Source organism: Galeopterus variegatus, unplaced genomic scaffold (genome assembly GCF_000696425.1).
Source record: "Galeopterus variegatus unplaced genomic scaffold, G_variegatus-3.0.2 Scaffold522, whole genome shotgun sequence".
In the NCBI taxonomy this organism is placed as follows: Eukaryota; Metazoa; Chordata; class Mammalia; order Dermoptera; family Cynocephalidae; genus Galeopterus; species Galeopterus variegatus.
In genome coordinates this window covers 497,551-524,167 of record NW_007726633.1, presented here as the reverse complement: position 1 = coordinate 524,167, position 26,617 = coordinate 497,551, and the positions used below count along the sequence as shown (strand labels likewise).

General features: G+C 55.8%; 1 protein-coding gene across 3 annotated transcripts; it reads right to left on the bottom strand.

Moving 5' to 3' along the window:
• Positions 1-647: 647 nt before the first annotated feature.
• On the bottom strand, positions 648-26,356 carry STRA6 (stimulated by retinoic acid 6). Of its 3 annotated transcripts, none has more exons than XM_008569656.1 (18): positions 26,242-26,356; positions 20,007-20,134; positions 17,559-17,625; positions 17,167-17,252; positions 15,996-16,135; positions 15,280-15,446; positions 13,807-13,929; positions 11,453-11,535; positions 11,227-11,303; positions 10,911-10,972; positions 9,833-9,995; positions 6,077-6,152; positions 5,025-5,158; positions 3,763-3,880; positions 3,577-3,678; positions 2,718-2,881; positions 2,152-2,304; positions 648-1,515 (listed from the first exon to the last, which is right to left on the bottom strand). In XM_008569656.1, exons 2-18 carry the CDS (start codon positions 20,117-20,119, stop codon positions 1,346-1,348), a joined length of 1,998 nt encoding a protein of 665 aa, XP_008567878.1. In that variant the 5' UTR covers positions 20,120-20,134; positions 26,242-26,356; the 3' UTR covers positions 648-1,345. The 3 variants fall into 3 exon arrangements, with proteins under 3 accessions (XP_008567878.1, XP_008567877.1, XP_008567879.1); XM_008569655.1 differs by lacking the exon at positions 26,242-26,356 and adding an exon at positions 20,921-21,036; XM_008569657.1 differs by lacking the exon at positions 26,242-26,356 and adding an exon at positions 20,921-21,036 and having other exon boundaries at positions 11,453-11,523.
• Positions 26,357-26,617: the final 261 nt, after the last annotated feature.

Here is a 26,617-nt window from a genome sequence, read left to right as displayed (position 1 = left end):
AAAGTGTTTGAGGCTGTAGAGGAGGCAGCAGGAACGTGGGTGTGGGCCTGGGAACTGTTGGGCTCTGCTAATTGTACAGACATTTCTCAAGGCCCTGCTGACTCCAATTTATGATGTGGCCACATTTTCCCACCCTCTGTAGCCCCCAGCCCCACGGTGGACCCCACAGCCAGAACACCTCTCTCACTCATGCATCCCCCACCTCCACCAAGCACCCAGCAGGGGTAGGGGCCCCGGTCATCTCCATCCCCTTCCCTTCTGCATACTCATTATGCCCGCATCAGGACGGCCCCTCACCAGCCCCAATATGGCAGCCCTTCCTGCCCCCACCGCTTTCCTCACACTGCCTCCCCATCAGCCCCGAAGTCTCCACCCCTCCCCAAGTCCTGCCTGTTCTTTAAGACCCAGAATAAGCCCTACTTCCAAAGCCAACACCCACACTACTGAGGGGTGGCATCCTAGGGTCGCCAGTCTCTTCTCCACCCACAAGGATGCAGCTATGGGTTCTCTCTGCCCCCACCCAGTGCTCAGCCCCACGTGTGACCAGAATACCCCCATCCCACCCAAGCCCTGTACATGCATGATGTTGATTTACTGACAGTGTGGGAGTTTTCCCCTGTGCACCCCTCCCCCTATAAAGAAGACTATTTCTCAGGGACAAGTTTATTACAGGGAACACACTAACCTCTTTCATAATAGCAAAAGGTGTAAAAACTACAAAAATATCTGGCTCTCCAGTGTGGGCAGCTCAGTGTGGGGCCTGGTTTGAGTCGTGACTTTGCTGCCCAGCAGGAGCCCACAGCTTCCTCCTGGGCTGCCTTACAGGCCACAAGGCCCAGGAGCCTTCCAGCCACTCCCCAGAGAGGAGAGGGGGAGAGCTGGGGGAGAGAGGAGGCGCTGTGGCCAGCTCCACAGCATGAGGGCCAAGGCTGAGCTGGAGCCGAGCTGAAATGCAAAGCTATTCTGGCCCTGAATCACCAACCCCCTTCCCAAGAAGGCTTCAATGAGGCCCTGCAAGGCTAATGGCAAAGCCAGGGTAGAGAGAGGCCTGAACGTGGCCACCCCAGCTCCACTGGCTCCTGGACCAAAGGCCTGATCTGCCAGTTGCTTTTTCCAGAGCCCTTGCTGGCACTCCACGGCCAAGGCAGACCAGAGCCCTCCTGAGCACAGACCTCTACCCAACAGTGGTGACCTCCCAGTCCCAAGGCTGATCACTGGAGCTTTGGTCCCAGGGGACCTGCTGGCAGAGTGGGTGCTGAGAGGAGGGCTGCCATGGCAGGGAGAGCTGAGAAGGAAGTAGATGGTAGGCGGGAATGTGCCTCAACACAGAAGGCCCTTCCGGTCCTCAGGACTGGGTGCCCTTGGCCTGGGCACCTGACTGGGCCGTCTTCCGGAAGGCCTGCAGGGCCGGGTTGTGCAGCAGCGTGTAGGCCAGACCCCAGCGGGCCCTGGCGCGGCTAGCCCTAGACCCTGCTCCCTTGGCCATGGTGTCCTTTGTCTGCAGCAACTGCATCCCTGAGAGGGCGAGACCTTCTGTCAGTCACTCAACAAACATCCAGCCAAGCCTCCCTGGCCCCCAGACCTGAGCAGAGAGTCTGAAAATCCTGTGCATAGTGAGAGTGGTGAGCCTGGTTTCCATGTGCCGGCTCAGAGTGGGACGTGAGGAGAAGCATGGGGCTGTGGAGGGGAGTGTGCAAAGGCTTAGATGTCACCCTGCAGGCGGCAGACAGAAGAGGGAGGGGATGAGGCCTGAGGAGAGACTGGAGGTCCAACCAGGACAAGGGCCTGGAGCTTGTCGCCCTCCCTGATACACACTTCCTGGACAGGAGGAGGTCACACTCCCTGAGGGAGAGGTGGGGGGTAGGGGCTGGCCTGGAGTGGTGGTCAGCATGACAGAGCCCCTTAGCAAGGTAGCCATTTCATTCTGTGTGTGCACACACATTGGGCGTGTGTGTGTATGTGTGTTCATATCATGGAAAAAATTACCCCGAGACTGGACCAGGAGGGGCAACCACTGGCAGCTGAGGGAGAGAGGAAGTGAGAATTTTCCTGGCGCTCACTCTGTGTGCTGGGAAGGGGAGCATGCCTCCTTCCTGGGAGAGCTGGGTAGACTCGATTCCCCCCCAATCCAGTGGGGGGTGGGGGGTTCACCTTCTTCCTCTCCCGGTCTGAGGCCGTCCTGGGGGGCTGCCGGGGACCAGGGCAGGGGGCTCCGCGCTTGCAGGAGCAGGTTGCAGAAGGCTGTCATGGCTGGATGCGACTGGCTGACTTCAATCTTCAAGAAGTTTCGGTATGTGTGGTATCCTGGAGTGGGATGGGAGATGGCAGCGCTGGGGAGGAGGGGCTTCCAGCAGTCTAGAGGAGCTCAGACGCCCCCTAACACACACACAGGGAGTGTGCATGCACACCCTGCCCCCAAGCAGGTAGACACGCCAGCACGTGGCCAGCACAATGCATGTGGGCACGTGCACACCTGCCAGAACACACCCCACGCGTCGCACACGCCTGCCACACACACCTCGGAACCACGCGAAGCCAAGACACAGCAGCACACAGCACACACCCTGCAGAAAAATGTGCACTCGGCAGGGCACACACTGCACGTGGCTACAGACATCCTCCAGGAACAGATGGGCACATGGACCAGGGCAGGGTAGACCCTTCCTTCACTGCCTAGGCAACCTGAGCAACCCCCAGCCCCTGCCCAGGGACCTTACCCGGGTCAAGAGTGGCGGCTCTTGGTGGCAGCAGGCTGAGGTCAGTCTGGCCAAGGTGAACGGCATTGTAGAGGGCAGAGAGGAGCACTCGCCAGGCGGCCACCATGGCACCCACCAGCACGTTGAGGGGGAAGAGGAGAAAGGTGGTTGCGTACAGCACTCGCCTGGCAGGGCAGGACAAGAAAGGTTGAGGCAGCCCCTCCCAGCACCCCTTCTCCAGGGTCAGTGTCAGACCTAGGTGCCCACAGCTGCTGTGTATTTATCAAGCACCTACTGTTTATCGAGTATGCCTTCTGTGTGCCCCACCCTGTGCCAGGCCTTCCAGCTCTCAACCCACCACCCTGGAAAACTGGTGGTGTTACTCCCTTCTGTAGGAGGGTAACTGGGGCCCAGAGAGATTGGGAGACTCAGCCAAAGCTATCTGGCTACTCAGTGGCAGAGCTGGGATTTAAGTCCATGTCCACCTGGGTCTTTCTATTATCCTGGTGTCTCCCACCTCCCTCCTCTGGGTCCCCTGTACACTAACTCCAAGTCCTTCCTGGGAAAGAGGTTCTCCCACAGCCTTGCCATCTGACACAGAACCTCCTTCCTGCATGGTTTTGAGAGGAAAGATGATCTGGCAGAGAGCAGCACTGACTCCCAAAGCAAGAAAGACCCATGGGGGTATTTCTGGCCCCCTGACATGTATTTAGGCCACTGTCCCTTTTCTCTGTGGCAAGCTCTTTCTACCATCTGCTGGCCTCCCTAATGGAGAAAGGGCAGAGATGGCAGTGGAGGGAGAAGGGCACAAAAAGAGAGAGACACTGAAGAAGAAGAGGCTGAGGGCCTGAGGGAGCCACAAGCCCAGGAGCCACCTCACCGGTTGGTCAGCTCTGGGCGTCCATGTTGGGTCTCCAGGAAGACCCACTGGGCTGCCATGTTCTGCAGGGTCACAACGAGGGCCAAAGTCAGCCAGAAGGGCCTGCAGGTGGGGAAGGGAAGGTGGTCACTGTTAGCAGCCCTCTGAAAAGGGGTCCCAGAGCCCTCCACTCATTGCCTCACTCACCACGAGGACTCCAAGGATCGTAACAGCAGAAGGTTCCTGCCATGGAACACAGGCATGAACACCAGGAAGGCTAGGGCTGTAGTTCCCAGGAAGAAGATGATCTGCTGCACCAGGAGCCCTGCCAGGGGGTGGGAATGGCAAGGACAGATACCAGATTCTATGGGAGCTGGCCCACCCCTGCCACTGCCAGGAATTCCAAGGGCTTCAGAATTGGTAAGACCTGGTTTCAGATCCCTGCTCTGCTACTGCCTAGCTGTGCTGCCTTGAATGAGTTACTTAACCTCTCTGAGCCTCAGTTTCTTCCTCTGTAGAATGGGGATAATAGTCCCTACCTCAGATGGCTGTCATGAGGATCTAATGAGATCATGTGTGCAGCAACTCTTTGAAAACCACAAAGTGCCTTGCAAACGTTATTTTTCCCAAATTGTTCCCAAGTTCTTGAGGACAAGACCACATTTTAAATTGATGTTTGCATTCCTACCAGCCAGAGCCTGGCATGTGGTAGACGCATGAGAATTGTCTACTGAAACAATCAGGCCAATTGATTACATAGGATAATGTGTACAAAAGGGCTTGGGAGGTACAACATCTACCAAAACAAGAAATTATGACTTCTACTGCTAGTAATTTCTCCACTCCTTTATCACCCTTCTCTTCCTCCTCCAGGGAGGTGAGAACTAAAGAAACCAAAGGGAGAGAAATCAGGTCCTTGGATTTGTGAAGCTGGCCCCAGCCCACATGTTTCACAGAGCTTCTTCACTGCAGTGCCTGAGGGGAAAATCAGAAACTCGGGGCGGGAATCTGGTCCAACTCTTTCAGGGCAGGACCCCCTTTGCAATTCCCAACCATGTCCACAGAACTCTGTTTGCATACCCCCAGTGACAGGGAGCTCATTACTTTTTGAGGCAGCTCATTACGGCACAGCCCTCCTTTACACGACCAGCTATGTGCCACCTTGAACTTGCCACCTCCAGATCTGGGTCCACACTCCATGTAAACACATGGTGGCACCCAGAATTCATTTTCATGTAAAGGGTACCCATTCCCTGAGGACTCCTGCACCCCCCAACCTGAGTGACCTTTCTGAGGGCAGAGGAAGCAGGGTGGGTCCCTGCTCTTGCTCTTGCCCCAGAGCCTACCCATCACAGACAAACACTCAGGGCAGCCAGAACTTGCTGACCACTCTTCCCCTCCCCCGCTGGGGCCTGTGTCTGGGGTGGGACCCGGGTCAAGAATGGATGGAGTGGGCAAGTGGGGCTCACCAAGGCAGGTGAAGGCAGTCTGGTAGGCACTGAAGCTCAGCCAACAGAATATGGCTTGGCGGGAGGCGGGAGGGCCTTGGGGTGGGGGACCCAGGTCCAGGGCAGCTCCTCGGTGCAGAGCTTGAAGGTTGGCCCTGGAGTGGGAGTGAGGGAGGCAGGGACCTCAGGGATCAATACACACTCCTTAAATTCCTCCTCTGGGCCAGCCTCTAACAAAATTCCCGGTCTAAGTACAATCCATGGCCATCAGCAGGGAAGCCCAGAGATGTGGGAGCCCAGAGGAGGCCACTAACCCAACCTGGAAGGTCAGGGAGGGCTGCCTGGAAGAGGTGATATCTGGCAGAATCTTAAAGGTGACTAAAGGAGACAAAACCAGGCAGAAGGCTCAACCTGAGCCAAGTCAGAAAAGTGGGAAAACAACAGTGAGAATGGAAGTGACAAGCAGCTCAGCCACCAGGGCAGGAAGCAAGGCAGGCAGGGACTTGGGGGACCTTGAATGCTAGAAGAAGTAGGGCCCACCCTGTGGGAAACGATCCCTGGGCAGGAACTCTGAGGGCTGTCAAATTCATGGCTAAGTGACCGGACCACCCCCTTCTTCTCTGCCTCTCTTCACTCACCACAAAAGGGCAAGATTGGCAGCTTGGTGTCCAGTGTCTGTCACAGTCTCACTGTCCCCACCAGGCCCCTCCTCACCCACACTGTCCCAGTGCAGGCCCATCCCCGCCTCTCAACCTCAGCCCTCTTCTTCCATTCACAGGTAAATGCCAGCTTCCCCAGCCTGCCTTCCTATCTAACCCAACCCCCAGGCAAACTCCACATGTCACCCCCAAGATAGCAGTGCCCTGTGTCACTCACAGACATTTCCCCAACCAGACAGGAACACCCCACGGGCAGGCCCAGGCCCCACCTTCCCCTTCTACCACCGTGCAGCCAAACTCAGGTGGGCTTGGGGTCACCTGCAGCCCAGGGCTTCCCCACAGGCCCTCCTGGGTTAGGGGTCCTGTAGGCCTACAGGACTCCAACCCCTCTCCCACCTCTGCTCTGCCACCAACCTGTGTGTCACCAGCGAACGGATCAGGACCAGGAAGGTGAGTGAGCAAGACAAGACCAAGGCCGAGATGTAGCAAACTGGAGGGTGGAGAGGGAAGAAAGCAGGAGGTCAGGGCCTGGAGGGCCTTTCAGGAGCCTCTGAACCGCTGCCAGGTGGTGCCTCAGGAGTGACCCCGGCTCCTCACCCCACTCTGAGTGGAGGCCTCTTGGCCAAGTCCCCAGTTCTAGGATCTGGGTGGCCAGTGACTTAGGCCACCCCACCTGCCCTGTGACATATGGTAGCCAAGATGGGGAGAGGCCAGCACTGAGTCTGCAGACCTGGCCTTTACCCTGGTGTTGCTGCTTCCATTGCTGTGTGACCCTCAGTGAGAAACTCCATCCAACCTGGCATCTGCCTCCAGCTCCACCACTTCTTGGCCATGTGGCCTTCAGCGGGGCACTCCATCTCCCCAGGCCTTGGTTGGCTCGCACACATGCTGCCAGGCGCACTGCTGCGCTGCCTCTCTCCCAGGACAATGCAGCCATACAACCCCGTCCATGCCTGTGCCAATGGCCTTTGCTCTGAGCACAGGGGTTGTTAGTCCACATCAGTGTGGCCTGAATCTATCAGAACTAGGGAAGTGGCCATCTCTTCTGGGGTGTGGTCATCCCTCCTCCCCACTCCCTCCCCCGACCCACGCCAAGCACACAGATAATGAGATTGCTGTGTCCACAGCTGCTGGGAAAGAGCGGATGGTGTGTCATGAACAAGTCCGGGTATTTAAGAATATCAAGCGTGCAGGCTGCAAGTCTCCCACCCTACATCCTCATCCAGCCTAGCTCTAGACCCTCACAGCAACCCCATGAGGTCAGACAGAGGAATTGCTCCTGCTGAGCCAAAGAGGATGCTGAGGCTCAGAGAGAGGGCCTGACCCAGCCCGCCACACTGCTAGGAAGTGATGGAGGGAGGTGTGCAACCATTTCGAAGCAGCTCCAGAATGAGCCCCAGGCACCTGCATCCTGATCTCGTCGGCAGCCCAGGGAAGAGTTCCTGGTTCCTATGCCCCCACCAGAAACTCAGGAGCGGGTAGAACAGGCACAGATGGAAGGGCCAGCACTTGATCCACATAGTCATAGGCTCTAGAGAAGTGGGTCTTGTGCTGGCAGCGCCTTAGGACCACCTGGAGCTGCTCAAATTCCCCATTGCCTGGGCTGCATCCGGACCAGTTACATCAGGATTTCTGAGGATGGGACGCAGGCCTGGCTTTGTGAAAGCAACACTGGTGACTGCAATGTGCAGCAGGGCTGAGAACCACTACTCTGGTTGCTTTCCAAAGGCAAAGCCTTCACAACTTATTTCTATCAGCAATGGATTGAAATCAATCAACCAGGCATCACTTACAGTGGTTCTCTAATTTTGCTTCCATTAGAGTCACCAGAAGGGCTATTCAATCACAGAGGCTGGGCCCCGTCCTCAGAGTTTCTGATTCAGTAGGTCTGGGGTGTGGCTTGAGCACTGGGAATTTTCAAAAGTTACTAGGTAGTTCCCAAAGGCAGCCATGGCTGAGAATGATGCTACAGAAACCCAGGGCTGCTCTACCTGCCCCTGGATCTTGCCTCTAGTGCCCTTGCAGGGCACTTTTCTGTAAAGTGGTTGGGAGAAAGCACTGGGCACGCATAACTCGGGCCTGCTGCACCACCCCTTCTGGAGCCAGCTTGGCTACAGTGAAGGTACATTCTGGACCATTTGCTGCCAGGAGGTGAGGAGCCTGCCTGCTAAGCCTGGCCAGTGAGTGAATAGGCTAACACAGGGGGAAGGGTTAGCAAGCCCCCTTGGCCACAGGCTTGGCTTTTGATCTCCATCTGTCTACCTCCTGCCTCTCTCTTACCCCACTGGCTCCAAACTTGGGTTCCTCTATACCCCAGAACCAATAAAATCTTCCTGCCCTTGGCCACCTCTAGGATCCTGCACCTGCCCCCTACTGGACTCTGCTTTGTGGATAGATCTGTCTTTCCCCCACCAGATCAAGGGCCTCAAGGACAAGTGTGCCTTTTTAGCTTCAGCACCCATTTTGCAGGTAGGGAAAATGAAGTCAGGAGAGATGAATAGGCTTGCCCAAGGCCACACAGCTTCAAAGTGATGAAGCAGAGATTCTAATCTGGTCGACCTGACCCAGAGTCCAAGCTTTCTGTGAATGATGCCAGGCTTACGGTTCAGGTGCCCATGAGCAGCCCTAAGAGAAGCTCTCAAAGTGCAGAAGACATTAACTTCTTAGGCTAAGAACAGACCAAAGGGCCCCCAAACACAGATCTGATCTTGCTTCCACCTTGGATTGCTGAGCGGTGTTGGGCATATCTCTGATCCTCCTTGGCCTCAGTTTTCCTTATCTGCAAACTAGGAGAGTAAACACTGCTCTGTTTGGTCCCTGCATCCAAGAAGATCTAAAATAAGAGAATTTGAACTTGGAAACTGCAACATGTGATTATAAATAAAGGTGTGATGAATAGAAGCAGAATCTATTGCCCTGGATATGTCACTTCTTGCCTCAGATTTCTTGCTGCGTGAGCTGGAATCAACAATGCTGACCTAACCGGGCTGCTGTGAGCAGGGGTCTGAGCTTGGATGTGGGCTGAGCTGTTCCTGCCTGTGACCCAGGTTGCAACTAGCTTGGAAAATCTCCCTAGAGATGGTATTTTCAGCCCACCCAGAACTTGTCACCTGTCTAGCTTGTGGGCCTCAGCAGCAGTTCCAGTGTAGCCTCTGGTCTGGGAGCCAGGCCACTCAGGAAGGTGGCATGGTGGTGGTCAGGTTAGGAAGCAGTTACTGCCCACACCTTTGGCCACTCCCCACTTTCTGCCCCTCTCCATTGCCAGCACACCCAGGTCCAGCCCAGGTCTGCAGGATGAGGATGATGTTAACAGTCAGTAGCAGCTGCAGAGCAGCGACACCTTCACCTGCAATGCTGGTAGCCTAAGCTCTGACCATTGCATGTTACCCCTCAGAAGCCAGAGTGCCCATACCAGCCCAGGTCTCCAAGCCAGCTGAGGGTGCAGGGCCCACAACTCCTGACCACCAGGCTTTGTCTGAAGGTGGTGGAGAGAGGTCCATCCTGGGCTTCAGGAGGTTTATGATCTCTTGGTTTCACTCTGCCCTGCTGTATAAGCTCAGGAAAATCTTTCCCCATGTGTCAAGTGGGGGCTCTTCTCAGTCTCCTCCACAGGGCTGTCGGAGGGCCCAGGAGGTAGGGTAGGTAGGTAACTGCAGGGCTAAGGGCTGCAGGAGGCACCAGGCCACAGAAGGGGAGGCTGATATCATTCCCTGGCTCAGGGACTTATTGTCAGGGGAGGGAAGGAGGAATGGAATAGCCCAAGAGGACAGAGATTAGGGAAGAGAAAGTGTGTGCCCTGTTTAACCCCAGCCCCCTGCCATGATAGTCCTCATGACAAGCACCCCACCTCATTGCCTCCTTTCCTCCTTCCCCACTCTCTGCTCATGTGTCCCATGGCCTTCCCCATCTCCACACCTCCAGAGTTGGTCAAAGACGGTGGGGGTGGGATATGTCACACAAGCTGACAAAGGACAGGAGGCTGCTGAGATGGTTGCTTCAGGTCTCAGAAACTTGGAACTGGCAATTAGGAGATGAGACAATTGAGACCCAGAAAGAGGAAGGAATGTGTCCAAGGACCCCCCCCCCATATGTCCATGGCAGGCTGGGACTGAGCTCAGGATCCCAGCTCACATCCCAGCAGTGACCCTCAGGGACCCTCAGAGGCCTCACCTTCCAGAGCCCACAGATGGTGCTTCACCAGCTCTACCACCTCCTGTCTGTCCTCTGAGAGCACGATCCCAAAGCCAGCCAGCAGGTAGGAGACATCTGTGGTGACCCCTGCCCTCACCTTCTGGATGGTGGGTACCACACCCACCAGCAGCAGCAGGGCCACCTGGAAGAGCCCCACAGTGAGCGCCAGGGCATGGCTATGCTCACACCAGGCACCCCTACCCCAGGAAAGGCATTTTCTTCAGTAAAAAACTCTGGCAGCCATGTGCCCATGGCCCCTCAGAGTGTCCTTATCTGCCTCTTAGAGCAAGGTTCTCATGCCTCTAAACAGTATGTTACAAACACATACAGCTTTATCCTAATAGGCCAAAGACAGGCCTTCAAGCAGCACAACTGTATATCGACACCTCTATCGTCCATATCTATCTATCTATCATCCATCTAAACTTCGAAATATAAAATTTCTAATTTTTCCGTGTTGGAGAAAGTAAATGAGCACAGGCATTAAAGCTAGACCAACCTGTGCTACCCTGAGACATTAGCTGTAGAAACTTGGCCAAGTCAAATTCACCTCTCTGAGCCTCAATTTCCCCCATCTGTAAAATGGAGACAAATCATACCTACCTCCCAGGATTTTAATTTTTGTTGTTTGGGGTTTTTTTTGGTGGGGGGGAGGCGGTGCTGGTGTTGGGGGGTTTATTGATGTTGTCTCACTAAATCTTCCCAACTACCCAAAGGGAAAGTAATTCTATTTCTTCTGTTTTACAGATGAGCTGCCAGGTTCAGAGAGATTGAATAACTTGCCTAAGTTCACACAGGGAGTAAAAAATGGAGCTAGGATTTAAAACCATCTTTATGTGACTCGAAAACCCATGCTCCGAGTCACTATACGAGCGCAGTGAGTTAGCAGCCCACTCCCTTCTGGGTAGGCCAGCATTCTTAAGATGGCCAGAGCAGCCGGACAGGATTGTGCGTAGGGCATTTGGAGAGCTGAGATGATTGAGCCTGAGCTGTTCCAGGCTTGGGGGTCAAGGACAAGGGTCCAGAGGTAAATGGTGCTATGGGGTACAGGACATACCTGGTAAATGGCGGCCCCTGTCAGGGTAGCTGAAAGCACCAGCTTCAGAGGGAGGCGGAATCCTGCAGTCCCCAAAAGAAGGGGTGTGGTGAAGAGCAGCACCCAGGCCTGGGAGCCCCCATCCCTCCCAAGGGGTCCAGGAACAGGGCCAGGGCTCACAGGACCCTGAACCAAGGCCAGGCCAGGGTCTTCCGCTTGTCTCAAGCAGGCAGTTGTCCCTCCTGATAACAAGGGTTCTGGCGACCAGGAGTCGCCCCCACTGCAGCTGCTCTGTGCAAGGGAAGGCTGAGGTCATCTGTCACTCTTGGCCTCATACCTCGCTGTGGAATGTAGACGTAGTGTCTGAAGCCGATCCAGGCCCAGGACAGGAAGCCAGGCTTGGAGGTGTGGGAGCTGCAGAAAGACTCAGCCAGGCGGGGCCCTCGGGAGAAACCCTGCCCCACGGCCAAGCCCAGTGTCTGACCATTCCTCCCCTCTGCCCCAGCCATGCTGCCCAGCGCCAGCCTCCCAAACATGCCTGCTCAGCACTGCTCGGCCCTCACCTGCTTTCCAGTGTCTTCTGCTGGCAAAGGAGGTTCCTCAGGTACTCCTCAGAGTAGCTGCTCTGCAGCCCCTGTGGAGACAGCTGAATGGACAGGCAAAGGAGACCTGCCTTGAGCCAACCCTGGGGCCCTAGCCCAGGGCGCTAGAGTGGATACCACATAGAAGCCCCAGAAAAATACTCTTGATGGTAGTGCTGGTGGTGGAGAGTGGGGGCGGGGTGGGGCTGACCTGTGGGGCTCAGGTCCATGCCCTCCAAAACTGCCCTTTTCTCGTCCACATGTACAAGACCAGCCAGTCTCCTATTGAAGAACCCTCAACGCTGGGAAGTTCTTCCTAAGGTCTGTCTCCAACTCTCTCCTGATTTACTCAGTCACATCTCATCACCGCTTCCCTCCCAGCCCTCTGGCCTCTGCTACCTGAGACTGGGGCAAAGGGCAACCTATGTCTCATGGACACGTCTATGACCACAACCCAGAATGGGGCCATTCCAGGTCAGACCCTCCAGGCCTCTCCTCCTGCTACTGGAGGAAGATCACAAGGGTGACTGGATTTGTCTAAGCCACATTCCAGGCTTTAATCTGCCTGTGAAATGGCAGAGGCCCATGGGAGGATGGGGTGGGCCACTGCCCTGGATCACTGGGAGCACACAGACAATTGTCACCTGTTGCTACGGCAACCCTGAGATCCAGGGCAGGAGTGGGTCAGCTCAAAGCTTGACTGGGTCCTTTGAGGCTTAAACCTCTTTGACCAAAGTCTAAAGAGGATTTTGTTCCTCTCAAGACTCGGGAGGAGAGTCTTGCAATGGAGGGGGAGGTGAGGCAGAGGAGTCTGGAAGAGGAGGTAAAAGGACTGGCAAGGCAGAGCTGTGCCTGGTGTGCTGTGTGTCCCCAGGGAGCAGCACCCCTCTTCTGAGCCAGCTGTAAAGAGGAGGGGAAGATGGGCCTCCTCCGAGGAGTATGAGTGTCAGGAAGGTAGGAGTGACAAGTACTTAGAACCATATTGCCTACCATGCACAATCCAAACCAAGGCTCAGTGGGCCTGTGTGGGACCCAGGGCTGCCCCTTGGGAACTTGAGCCCTCCCGGCCTCTTTCCTCACTCTCCATCCCTCCTCAGAATCTCACTCATTCTCTGGCTTCAGTCTGTTGATGCCCAAGTTAAGACCCAGTCCAGCCCCTCTCCTGAGCTGCAGACCTTATGCAGCATGCACCCATGACCGCATCACCCCAGGTGCACACCTGCATCCACCTCCCACGGGCCAGCAGCTGGCACCCCACCTACCTGCTGTCTGTCTTAGGCCTCTGTGTCTTCAAGCCCTTAGGCCTCTGTGCCTTCAACCTTTCTTGTGCCTGTCTCTCTTCCCCTTTGGGGGCCTCTGTGGGGTTTTCCTCTCCTCCCCATCTCATCAGGAAGAGTTACGTGATCCCGCCCGCACCCGGATTCCCATGGCATTTGGAGGAGCCCATTGCACATTTCACATTGCACTGTGCTTGTCCCTGCATCTTTCCTCCCCACCCCACCACCCACACACCCACCCCACCCCACCCCCTGCCACACACACACACAGACTGGGAACTCCTGGAGGTCAGACACAGTCAGTCAGCTTTGAGTCCACAACACCATGCACTGGGTCTGACTCATGGCAGGTGCTTAGAAGGCAGGTGCTTTAGAAGATCACAATATCTTTTAAGAATTCTCTCTCACCATGATGTATTCATTGATCCAAAAATTCAAAAATATTTGCTGAGTATCCATTATGCTGCAAATATAGTCATGAACAAAATAGACACAAACCCATCCTCTTTCCTTTGCCTGCAATGCCTTCTTCTTATTCTGTACCCACTCCAGATTCTCCCTGTCCTTCAGGCCCCTACTAAAGTCTACCTCCTCCAGGAAGCCCTCCCAGACCTCCCCTTTATCTGACATTATCCAACCATATCCAACCTAGAGTTGATTCATCATGCAGTTCTGCCCTGAGTACTTCCTGAATCACTTCAGCATCTGCAGAACTCTGATTAGGCACAAGGCTCCTGGCCTGCCTCACTTCTCCAGCTGGATCCTCAGTGTTTCAAAGACAGAGCTATGACTTTCCTGTCTCCTGACCCAGTTCTCCTTTATTGAGTCCCTGCTATTCATACAGCCCAGTGCCCTGGGTATCCTGGGTGCCAGTCAAAGGCCCAGCTCAGTCTTTGCCAGGGAGGGAGGACTAAGCAGTCACTCAGTGACTCAGCAAACATTTCTGAGAACCTATTACGTGCTCAGCCCTCCACCCAGCATGGCCATGTATATAGACATGGGGGAGTCCAGGGTGTCTTGGGTGCTCAGTAGGAGCCCACCCCAACCCTGGCCCTTTACCTCGGAGCCAGCTCCTGTCCTACGGCTGAAGCTTCTCACCAGCTGCACTGGGTACCAAAGGCTCAGGAATCCGAGGCCCAGAATGAGAGGCAGAGAGGCCAGCAGGGAGTAGTACTTGTAGATCTGGACAGACAGACACCCAGACAGACCTACCTTCTGCCTTCCTCCCCCAGCAGACAACCAGAATCTATTTTCCTTCCCAAGTCACACTGGGCCTGAGGATAATCTAGGGTGCCATGGGAAGGCTTTTGGTCCTATGGCCCCCCAACCTGCCACCCAGCACAACGTGCCCACTTCTCCTCCTTGGGCCCTCCCCCCAGTCTTCTGGATTCCAACGGGCCTAAGAGGAGCCAAAAGGGAGAAGGTTACACGATCCCTTCCTCACTAGTGGGGCTAGAATGAGCCCTGCACAGAGGACACCCACTTTCTATGTTCCTGTGTTCCTGGCGCATTAGGACAGAGACCCCTGAAAATCAGACAAAGGCCTGATTTTGTCTACATTCAGTTTGCAACCTGGGCATCAGGGAAGTACACACCCTACCTCCCAGGGTTGAGGCCTTCCTGGGTGCTGGGCCCCTTCATTCATTTACTCATTCATTTATATGTTAATTCAATATGCTTTTATTGAGAGCTTAGTGTGTGTTATGTTCTAGGTGGTGAAAGAGACTCACCAAGTCCCACCCTCTGAAAGAAACCTCCTAATTTTCACCTCCATCCTGAAGGATTGGTGTTATCAACCCCATTTACAGGTGTGGAAACCGAGTCTCAGGTGATGCTGTTTCCTCAAAGCACTTAGCCCCATCTGGCATCCCTTCATTTATTTATTTATTGTGTCTCCCCTTCTGGAATGAAAGCTCTTGGAAGGCCAGGGACTTTGTCTTGTTCATAGCTGGATTCAGCACCTGGAAATATCCCTGGTACAGAGTATGTGCTTCACATTTGTTTGTTGAATGAATGAATGGGTGAGTGAATTAATGAAGTGTTGAAGCTGGATTCAAATTCACATTGTGTAGCTCCAAAGCCTGCACCATCATTCTCTGAGTTCTAGACTGGCAGCTTCACACCCCTAGCCAGCAGCCAGCAAACCTGGTTCTGAGGTTCTGGAATTCTCCTTTTATCCCTGAGACCATCCCCCCACCCATTGCTCTTCACTTCCATTCCCACTGCAGCCTGACCAAAAGGAGGGCTGGGGAATCAGTAATGGGGCATTTCCGACTTCCTCTTATTCCTACCACATCCACTCCCCTCCCTGCACCCTCCTAGACTGAAAGCTCCCAATGACAGGGCCCAGCTGCTTTGTCCCCTGCCTCACCCAAAGAGAAGCCAAGCTTGGAAAGGGCATGTGTTTAAAGGAGTGGAATACTGTGCATACTGGGAAGCCCAGCACATCAAAGGAGATAAAAGGAACCACACTGGTTTAACAGGCTCCTCTGTGTGTCCCTCTGCCCTAGGCCACCGTGAGCTAGTGGTTACCTTGGGTGTCTGAGGACACTCTGCCCTCTGCCAGACCTGGACCCCAAAGTGGGCCCAGGACAGCACGCTGCCAAGCAGATGTGCGGCTCCATGCCTGGCTGTGGCACAGGCAGCCAGAGGGTAGTAGAGGACAGGGTAATACAGCAGGGCCAGCATTTTCCAGGGCCCTGGAAGGCAAAATAGGAAGAGAGACATGTGCTGGAGGAGCATGCATGAGGCCTGGGGCCAGCCCACGCATGCTTTTTCTCCTGTCTCCAGCAGCCAAGCCCCTCAGCTGGATCAGTGAGCAAGAGCCCCTGGTTCAAATCCAGGCTCTGACTAGTATCAGCTCTGTGCTTGGGCAAGTTACCTCTTGGGGTCTCAGTTTCCCACTCTGTAAAATGGAAATAATTGCAGTATGTTAGCAAGGATGAAATGAGAAGGCATAGGTACAGTGCTTAGCAGAGCACCTGAGTAAGTATCCAGTAAATTAAGCTGCTACTTATTGTTCCCTTCTCTGACCCTCAGTTCCCTCCCCTGCAAAATGGGACTAATATCCATACTTTGCAGGTCATTGTGAGGGTTGGATGATCTAAAGAGGTCATGCTGGGGGGCAGCAGCCGTTCCCATTGACAGCGGTCCTTGTTACCATCACCTCCTTGAGCCAACCTGAACATTCCAGGACCCCACCCTTCTCCCATCCGATCAAGCCCCAGGGCCTCCGCTGCACTGGGTACCTGGGCTGGGTGGTGAGATGAGGGTCAGGAAGGGCAGTGGGTCTTCGTCCAGCAGTAGCAAACACATGGAGCTGAAGAGGACCATGAAGACAGCAGCAGGCACCATCCAGGGCCTATCCCCAGCCCAGAAATCCACAGGGCTGGCACAGAGGCAGGGACAGGACAAGAGGGAGCTGCTCAGCCCCTGCGCCCTCATTACCTCCAGGCTATGTTCCATAAACTGGGAGGTAGAGTCATTCCCACCTTGCAGATGGGGAGACTGAGGCCCCTTCATGCATTCATTCATTCCATAGATATTTGTGGAATGTCTCCTATCTACCAAGCTCTAAGGCCCTGTGGCAAAGAACTCGGAACACACACACAGTGGGAACAAGCCCGAGTGCTGCTCCCTCCGCCCACCCTGGAATCTTCAGGAAATGACCGCCTCCATGCTCATCGGTCTGTCTTTCTGAGCTGGCAAACCTTCAGAGAGCACAGCGAGTCACAACATCCTTGTGCAATGGACGCCGCCCTGGGCCGGGTGTGGACCCGGGACAGGGAGCAGACAGCGGGCATGGCTGTCCCAGACGTCACGCCCCCAGGCTCAGGGCAGGCCACTCAGATCCTCCGCTTCTCCATTCCAGCTTGCCCTCATGCTCTGCGAGCTACGTCATGCTTCATTCTCCCCCAAACACCCCTCTCCCCCAGGCAGGGCAAGCTCTTTCCTGGACCAGCCAGAGACCCCAAGCTGGCTTCCCACAAAACCAGCACAGCAGGACCCACTGCAGTGTGCAGCCCGGGTCTGGGGTGCTAGTCTGTCTATACTGGGGTTCTACCACCATCTTCCCTAACCCTTGGTCTCTCCCACACTGGGCTGCCTGAGGAGGTATATCCTGAAGCTGGGTCCTGCTGGGCTCATATATCCCTGGGGTCTGGGTTGGAGTCCTTTCTCCCTATGTCCTGGACAACAGGAGCAGGAGGACCTGGGCAGATCCCTTCCCCTCTGTGGGGGTCCTGACTAAACCTGCAGATCTGGGTGGGGGTGGGCAGAGCCCCCAGGCTGAGAGAGGCAGGGAGGGGGGTGGTCACTAAGGCCAGAGCTGGTTTTTAGGTACCTAATAAATCACCCATTCTCCCAGAGTGGCCCTATCACCTGGGCCCTGAGTGGGGGTGCCCAGGCCACAGCACCAACCTGGGCAGTCCAGGCCTGCCATGCCCACAGTCAGGCCAGAGGTGGCGGCGCCTCACTAGTGCAGCCAGCAGCAGCAACACAAGGATCTGAAAGAAGAGCACAGAAGTGGGCTTGGGGTCCCCAGGCCTTCCCTGAGAGTCTGAGTCTGAGGGCTTGGCCTCAGTCCCCAGGACACTCATGTGGCATCTTGGGGACTGGCCAAGAGTAACAGAAGTCTGGAAGGTTGGACTTGGCCGACATCCTGGTTTGAGCCCTCACCCTGGGAACACTCCCAGATACCCCCTCCCTGGGGCTCCCAGCATCTTTCTTCACCAGCCCCAGCACGGAATACAAGTTCCCCTGCCCAGGCTGGCAGCAGGTTACAAGCCAGAGTGGACTCAGGTTGGACTTACCGACAGCGAGGCCAGGCAGGCATGGAATAGGCCAGGTGGCACACTGGGGTAGCAGGAGGGCACTGCCCTGCAGAGCAAACAACAGCTGGCTCAGGCCTGGGTAGGGCCCCCCTGAGTGTGCAGCTGTGTCTGGGGTTTAAGGTTGTCTACCCTGAGGCCCCACCCACTACTTCTCTCAGCCCTCTGATCTCTCCTACACATTCCTGCCTAGATCCACCTTCTCAGGGTCATTCCAGAGCCCTCATGCCCCTATGGTGTGCTGGTCCCATGCCAAGGTCTGGAGTCATAGGGATGAAGGAGGCAGGAGGCTCCCAGGGAAGCAGAGTGGGCCAGCTCGGCCTGAACACCTATATGTACTCACCCAGATGCTTCCTATCCTCCAGGCCCACTTCATCCTTCCCCCTCCAGGAAGGCTCCCTGACTGTTCCTTGGCCTCACAGACCTCTTCTCAGAACTGTCATTGAGCATACTACCTGGGTCAAGCAATCAAGTATTCAGTCCTACAATTTGCCCTCCACTTACCAGTATCTGAGATTGGTCTGTGCCTGGAATGATCATCCCTCTTCCCTCTCTTTTCCTGTTTCCCTCTCATTAAGGGCCTCTGTGTATGGCTGGGTAGGTTGCACACTGCACAAGCATGCCCAGCCATGGGAATGAGTGCAATCTGAAGTCCAGGTCCCACTACTCACCACGCCCCACATCTACTGAGCTAATACACCTAAATGGGGGTCCCTTTTTCTAATTATCACAGAGGCTCCCTATGGCTTGGCAGAGGGCCTGCTTTCACCATGGCTGAGCACAGAGGTAGGCCCATGGTGGAGATAAAGAGATCTATAAGGATAACAAAAGCCTCAACTTCCCCAGCTGGCTCGTGTGGTAGAAAAGGGGATCAGGCAGAAGCCCTGAGTTCAGGGCTAGACCTAGACGTGGGACAGCAGGCAGAACTGGTTACCTGGGGAAGGGTCTGCCCAGCTTGAGCCTGGGGGTACCAGAGGGAGAGCAGCAGTGTGGGCAATGGCAATGAGATCTGTGGAGCAAGGGTGAGTCTGGATGCCACCCACATCAGAGGCAGCATTCCACATCACCCAGTCCCTGCCACACATCCAGCTTTCTGCTGAGCCATATCTAAATACCCCAGCCCAGAGCTGGCTGTGACACCTGGCCCCCAGCCAATGTCTGGGCTCTGAGGCTCCCAAGGACACAGTTTCAGATTAGGGCCTTAACCTAGGTCAGGATTTCGTCCTCACGGGGTTCCTGGGCCCCTCTCCATTCTGCTCCCTCCCCCAACCTACACGGCAGGACATGGGGAGACCATAGGTTCTCGAAGTCAGCCGGGGAGGCAAGTAGGGGCACACCCTTGCTGACAGCAGGGCTGTTATCCAGGTGGTCAGAACCCTGAGTCCTCCAAACAACAGCTCTTTGCCCCAGGCCCAGGTGGGGCCTCTGTCCCTGCTGAGTGACCCAAGCCTGGCCAGACCGCAGCCCCAGCCCCAGGGGAGGCACACGAGCATTTTTCCTTCTCCAGTTTTGGATTTTGATGGAGAACAGATGTGCACACATCTGGCTCGGCAACCCCTCAGCCTCACCTTTCTGGTTCCCCAAATCCTCAGACAGAGCAGGGAGGCAGGGGATGGGCCCAGAGCCAGGAACAATAAGGGAGAAAGAGCCCTTGGTCCCACACAGGCAAGCAGTCCTCGGCAGCAGGTAGGGGGCACAGAAAGGCCCAGCCCCTCCACCAGGTGCCCAGACTAAACAAAGGTAGAAAGGGTGTGGGCAAAGGCAGCCAGGGATGGGCTGAGGCTGCCTCCCTCTCTCCCCACCCTCGCCTGGGCTGGCCTGAGCACTCTTGCTAAAGAGAACAGGACCTCCTCGTCCTTCCAGAGACTCTGAGACCATCCAAAGACAACAGGGCAGCATGTCTCCTCAGTGACCTACCCCCAGGCTTTCTTCCTCAGTTCTCTGCCTCTCCCCAGCCCACGCCCAGTGTGCCCAGAGAACCTGACACTGGTAAACACCACACCCCAAATGATCACCACCAAGACCACTAACCTCTTGAAGGCGAGCCAGCTTCCTTCAACTGCCCACCCCCCACTCCCCCATTCTGGCTACTGGCCAGATCTGCACCCAGGGAGCCACCCCAGACCTGCTGGATCTGAATCTGCAAGGAGGGGGCCCAGTAATCTGTATTTCTAATACATTACACAAGTGCTTTTTAGGTGACCAGCCTGGTCTGGGTCTCCCACCTCAAGCATTTTAATAGCAGGGCAAGGTTCTCATGTAACAGATGCGAAAACAAGCCCAGAGAGGCTGTGACTTGCTCAGGGTCACACAGCAAACAAGTGGCAGAGCTGGTCTCAGCAGCCCTTGTGCACCCCCAGCCACAACCAATTGGTAATCTCTGCCACATCCTACTGTGAGTACCCACAGAGCCTAGGACTCCACACTTACCCCTCGGGCTGGAGCTCGGTTCCGCCCTGGGGCTCATCGATGTACCAGCTGCCATAGGAGTAGTCATCCTCAGTCCCGGAGGAGGTCTGGTTCCCAGCTACCTGGGACGACATTCTCAGGCCCTTCTCCTTTGACCCCCAGACAAGAAGAAAAAAGCCACTACAGATGTGAAAAGAGGCTTAAAAGAAAAAAAAAAAAAAAGAAAGAAAACCCAAACAAAGAAACATTTCTCTTTAATCCTAAAGGTTACTTTCTTGCTTTTAGCTCTCTGGGAAAAACCCCTCAGGGAAGGAGGGCGTGGGCAGGCTGGCTGGAGGAGGGGAAAGGCCTCTCACGTCCCCTCCTGTCCTAATCTTGCCTGGTCCTGCAGTGATAGGTATCCCCTCGGGGATAGTGCACCTCCTCAGGGGCCCTGGGCTCTCAGGAGCATCTGTCTGTCTCGACAGCCATCAAGCAGGCTTTGGCTCAAAGGACCATTTTCAAAGATTTGCCTGGGCCGAGCTACCCACAAAGACCACTTCCTTCCTTCCCCCTCCTCAAGCCCACCGGACTGACCCACAGACACACCAGAAGGGAGGACAGGGAGGAAGGAGCTGCAGAGATGAAAGGGTGGGCGGGCTGCCCTCGGGCTCCACACAGTCTGCCTGGGCCCTCCCTCCTGGGCTCCCCGCCCCTCCTGCTCCCAGGGGTTCCAGTCCAAGCTCCCCCTTTGTTCAGGCTCCCTTGAGACCATCCCCAGCCTCAGCCTGCACCTCTCTGTCCCCTTTGGGCCTCAGTGTTGGGAACACACCATAATCCTTGACAAAACCCCCCTCCTGGGGAAGGAGGCCCCAGCTCCACTGACAGCCTGAGCCCCGGAGGGATGTGGCCAGGAGCGGCCCCCCAGCCCCCCGCACCTGATCGCACATACATACCTGCCTTCAGCACCTGCCCCAAAGCTCCCACACCTTTGCCTGCCACATCTGCAGTGCCCCACATGCGAGTCCAGCTTTACAGCCACCCCAGGAGACAGGCCACTGGAACTGGGCCGGGGGCAGAGGCAAGGAGGGGGAGCCAGTCCGTTCCTTCTCCTGGGGTTTCCATGGAGGAGGCAACATGTGTCTCACTGGTCAAACCTTTTTTGTTCCTACAGCTTGATTTCACAAGGAGATAACTCACCCCCACATGGTGGAAATTAGTCCTTTAAACACAAACCAGACCCACGGGTAGGCAAGAAGAGTCCCGCTGGCCTCCTGCTCCTCCCGAGGTGTGGGGTGAGGGTGAGGGTGCGGCCTGGGCAACAGCAGGGTCCCTCCCCTTCCTCCCTGCCCTGCGCAGCTGGACCCCTGGCAGGCTCCCCTCCCTCTCCCTGGCCCAGCCCGAGGGGCGACAAGATGCTGATGAAGGCACAGAGCAGTTCTCGGGCCACTCTCCCTGGGCAGAAGTTCAGGCCCCCTGAGACTTTTAGGGTCCTTTCAATATTCCACAGGGGTCTTGGGCCATGGCCCTACCCAGCTAAGGCATTCATTCAACAAGATTTTTTTTAAAAAGACGTTCATTCATTTATTCTTTTAACATACATTTATTGAACACCTACTATGGGCCAGCACTGTTCTGGGTCCTGGGATGTGAGAGATTGCAGTTTGGGGGGTGCACAGACAGGTAAGTAAATAACCTCAAGAGTCCGAGGGTTACAAAGATAAGGCACAGGGTGCTCTGGGGGTACCATGGGAAGTCGTATTTGGTCCGTGAGCATCGGGATGAAGGTGGGGGGAGATTCCTGAAGTAAATTTCAGTGGAGATGTGAAGGGCAGGGAAACATCAGCTGAGTGGAGGGTGGCGGTGATTGATGGTGGGATGGGGGGACATGTTCGTGATAAAGGAACAGCATGGGTGACATCTTAGAGTAGACAGGGCTCCTAAAGGCTCCCCCTCCAGATTCCTTAGTCAGGCCCACAAGGCGGGATTAGGGCCTTAGTTCCTCCCCCTTCTTCCCAGATGGCCCCTCTTCCAGGAACAGGGCTATGACTCCTCCTCCCCTGTCCCACAGGATGTCAGCGTCTGCTGACTCAGAGCTGAACCTGGACTTTATCTGATGCAATGCAGGAGCACACGCTGGCCCATCTGATCCCAGGGATTCGGGCTGAACCCTGCCTCCCAGGCCTGGGTGGAGCTCCCTGAGGCCAGAACTCTGCCTCTTCTTCCCACCTTCTCCCTCCTGCCCCTGACACACAGGGCCTGGTCCTGGGATCCTGGGATCAGAGGGACTTTGGAAGTTGAGTGACCATCGTCATCCATGGGCCTGTCCCATGCAGTCTGCTGCTGTGTCCTGGGGCTCACTAGCTGGGCTTTTCAGATCCCCCTGCTCCCACACCAGAACCAGGCAGTCCCCTTCCTGCTCAAGGGTTTCAGACCCTCAGCTTAGGGAGCTACCAACTCCTGTCTGATTTTAAATCCCCCCCCATGATACCTCCGAAAATTGGAGACCAGTCCCAGACAAGGAGCTCACTCCCCCTGCAATGCTGAGATGACAACCATGAACATCTCCACCTGTCAGAAACCACATCCTTCCTTGGGGGGATCCTGACTCTGCCTCCTCCCAAGCTGGTGCATTCATTCATTCACTCATCCAACAAATATTTCTTGTACGCTGACTATGTGCCAGGCAAAGTCCGTGTGCTGACAGTGCAGCAAGTCAGCAAGATAGATAACGTCCTGCACTTCAAGAAACTTAACGCATAGTGCAGGTTGGGGGAGACCAAACAAGTGCCATGAGGCAGAGGGTAAGCTGGAGGAAGAGCAGAGAGCGGACCAACAGGCAGCACGGTCAGGGGAGAAGGCCTCACTGATGAGGTGGTATTTGCCAGGTACCTGAAGAGAGAGAGGGAGGTACCCAAATGGGCACCGAGCAGAGGCATTCAGGCTGCCTACAGGAGCCTCCATCAGCCACAGGGGCCACAGCCGGGCCAGCAGAAGGGGGCCCCCGGCCAAGCCCAGGCGCAGTCCCTTCCCTACAGCACCCCCTCCCTGGACCAAATCGTGCTCCACCACCAAAGGGACTTCCTGTGGATACTGTCTCCCACCACTCCAGGGATAGCCCAGTACCGGTGATACCACCCCCTCACTGGTGAGATGCAGAAGCCACCTTCAGGGGGGCCCTAAACAGAGGGGAGCTTTGTCCCTCTCCCATGGTGTGGGCCCAGCAAACAGAGGGCAGCCTTGTGCCCGGGACGTTGGTTAGGGCAGGGCTGGGAAAGGGAAGGAGCAGGTGCAGAAGGTCAGGGCAGGGTTTCTCACATGGCTGTGGAAAAGGCTTGGTTAGAGAGGCAGCCTATCTTGGTTTGAGCCCTGGGGCTGGCTGTGTGACACTGAGTGTGTTGCTTCCCCTTTCTGGGTCTTGGCCCTGCCTTTGTCAAATCCAGCCTGGAAAGTCTTCAATTGTGGGCTCTCCTCTCCCCATGGCCCCCACTTCATGCCCTCGGTGACTTCATGGCCCAAGAATGTGGAACCAGCACACCAGCCACTGGTTGTAGCCAGAAGGCTAGAGCCACAGAGAGAGGCTGTGACTGAGTAGGTGTTCCCATGGCTTCCACCTACCCTCCTGGCCCCCAGCTCTCCCAACCACGGTGGTGGGGGCAGGAGGGCACGCTGGGTGGCCACATGGCTCAAGCTGGAAGGCAGACCCCATTTTCTTGATGGGGCTAGAATAGCTTTGAGCTCCATCTGCGAAATGAGACGATTAGCTCAGAGATGTTAGGAAGGATGCCACCTGGCCAGACAGCCAGCTGGCAAGGAGAAGCACTGGGAAGAGAAACATGGTCATGATGTGCCCTTACAGAATGTCTCCAAAGGCCTAGGCAGCAGAGTCCAGGGCCCCCTCTGGAGCTGGCTTTACAGGAGCGCTCATACCCAGAAGAGTCAGAGGCCATCCCCCACAATCAGGAGGCGAGGGGCTGGACAGGAGAGGTACTTGGGAGATGGAACTGCAGAAGCTCAGAGGGAAGGAAGGTGGGGAGAGTGGTGGTGAAGAGATGGCCTGAGCAGTCTTAGAGACTTCCTGGAGGAGGGGGCCTGGAACAGTCCAGAGAGGGTCAGGAAATGTAGCAAGAATAAGGTATAAGTGTCTTAGGAAAGCTGAGAAGGGGCACCTGGGAAGCAGAGAGAGGCAGGCAGGGGTCCAGCAGGCCTGCCTAGCTTTGGCCTGCATAAGCCCCTGTGGGCACATTCAGATGGGGCTGATGCCAATATCCAAGAAGCAGCCCAGGCCAGCAGGCTTCCTAGCTGGGCACAGATTGGGGGTGGCCAGGCCCTGCTCACTGTGGGAGGGGGCACTAAAAAGCTTCAGGACTCAGCCAATGAAGGTCATCTGCACATGGGCCATGCCTTGTCCCTCAGGCTGTAGCTGGCCCATGACGGCCTGAGGACAAGGTTTCTTTCCTCCTCCTGTTTTTGTTCAAGTTGATTAAACCTGAGGAATTTTTGCATCCAGGGACAGAGGGCCACATGCGTGCCCTCAGCAGCCTGTGGTTATCAAAAATCCCCAAAGGGCAAAGTGCTAAGCTCACCAGGAGGTGACAGACCGGGAGGAGAGGGAAGGCCGGCAGTGTCCTCAGGACCCCAGAAATACCCCCTGGGGCTCCCAGATGGTTCAGAGCATCTCCAGAATCTCAGCAACATTCCCAGAATTTTAGTAACACCACAAGAACCTCCAAAACCTCAGTATTGCCCCCAAGAACCCCCAGAAATTTAGTAACACACCAGAACCACCCAAATACCTCAGAAGCCTCAGACTCTGGCAAATCAAGTCCAAGCTGGAGCAAATGGTCAAGAGCCTGGGGAGCAGCTGCAGGAAGCTCAGAAACCCCCCATGCTCTCCCCCTCCCATCCCAGCTCTTGGCTCTGAGTCCAGCAGCACACCCAAAAGGCCTGCAAAACCAAACCTCAGCAACACCCCCGATCCCCACAGAACAGCAGAGAATGCCCAAGGGAATGCTTCAGTCCCGGAATGAGGGGTAGCCAATGTGCCTGCCCGTGCAGTGCCCCTGTCCCCAAAAAGCCCATGGGTAAGTGGCCAAGGCAGATTCAACCGCATGCAGGCCTGTGAGCTCAGGGTCTGCTCCCAGCACACACAGGTGCCTAACTCTGGCCCAAGACCAAATGTGACCCCACGCAGTGGGCTGGAAAGGAGTGCTGTTGGCTGCCAAGCTCCCGAGGGGAAGAGAGTGAATATCTTTTACCTCCTCCCTCCCCTGCCACGTGGGAGGGTCCGCAGGCCTGTGAGCTCAGGGTCTGCTCCCAGCACACACAGGTGCCTAACTCTGGCCCAAGACCAAATGTGACCCCACACAGTGGGCTGGAAAGGAGTGCTGTTGGCTGCCAAACTCCCGAGGGGAAGAGAGTGAATATCTTTTACCTCCTCCCTCCCCTGCCACGTGGGAGGGTCAGAAGCATCGTCTGATAGCCCCTTGCCAGCATTCTCACGCCCCCTCACCAATAGCATCACCAGAGCATGAGGGATAGAGGCTGGATGCTCTGGTGTGCATGTGGACGCTGGTGGGGAGTTGGAGAAAGGCAGCGGGCTGTTCCAGGAGAGCAGCGTGTTCTTCCCCTCCCAGACGGCCAGGCTAGAACTGACTAGGAGGAGGGAAGGTGGGGGGCAGATTGCAGCTTGGGACAAAGGTAGCTTTCTTACTCTCATGGAGTAGTGAGCTCCTCATCAGGGGAGGCAATCAAGAAGAGGCTGGTGACGAGACTCTAGAGGATTTTCTGCCTTTAGATGAGGACTGGTCAAAAGGTCATGAAGATTCATCAGCTATAAGACCCCCAGATTCTCCCTTCTCAGCACGTCCTCCCTGGGTAGTGCCACCATGGTCTGGCTTTGAGATGAAGGCTTCATGCTGCCCTCCTGCCTCATTAAGGACACTGATTGCTGGGAAGATCCCCTGAGTTCTCTCTCCTTGTTCCCCTCCTGACCACAGGACAGGGCTCTCCATCAGCCTCTTCCCACATGCAGCCAGACCCTGCTCACACATGACTCTTCCGACATATCCCTGCCCTCTAGACCTGCCACTAGCTCCCCAGTGTCCCTTGAGGACAGCCATCCCTGTGTCTCCAGCCTTATCCCTCAGAATCACTCAGCCCTACCAAGCCCACCACTTTCCTGCCACCAAGCCCTGGTTCATGCTCTATTTCCATGCCCCTCCTCCCTCCCCACCCCATGTGCCTTCTCGCTGCTCTCCTCCTGATCCAATCCTACCTGGCTTTCCAGGCTTGGGTCCAGCCCCACCTCCACCAGGAGTTCTCTTGACCTCTCCCTTCTGTATCTCTTCCTTTCCTTTATTGCTCACTCTGTGGAGATTCCAGGAGGGCAGGGTGCTCCTCAACAACTTAGGCCTCCTCCTCTGAGCCTCCGGCACCAGCTCTGGCTGGGATCCTGGAGGATTGGCTGCTTTTGTGGTCTCAGCAGTTGGCCCTGAGCAGTGTCCCCCGCACCTGCTTTAAAAAGTGTTTGATCTCCTCCCGGAAGACAGCTCCCTCCTTCCCCAGTTCTGGCCCTGCCCCTCCTCCAACCACCCCCTAGACCTCCCGCCTCTGATTCCAGGATCAGAGAAACCCACCCCACCCCCTTCTCT

Excerpts from the sequence above, each read along its gene's own strand:
- STRA6 (XM_008569656.1), bottom strand. The coding sequence starts at position 20,119 with ATGTCGTCCCAGGTAGCTGGGAACCAGACCTCCTCCGGGACTGAGGAT. Across the intron at positions 16,136-17,166 it reads GGCAGGCCTGGACTGCCCAG|CCCTGTGGATTTCTGGGCTG; the intron begins GTTGGTGCTGTG and ends CCTCTGTGCCAG. Across the intron at positions 3,881-5,024 it reads GACTGCCTTCACCTGCCTTG|GGCTCCTGGTGCAGCAGATC; the intron begins GTGAGCCCCACT and ends ACCCCCTGGCAG.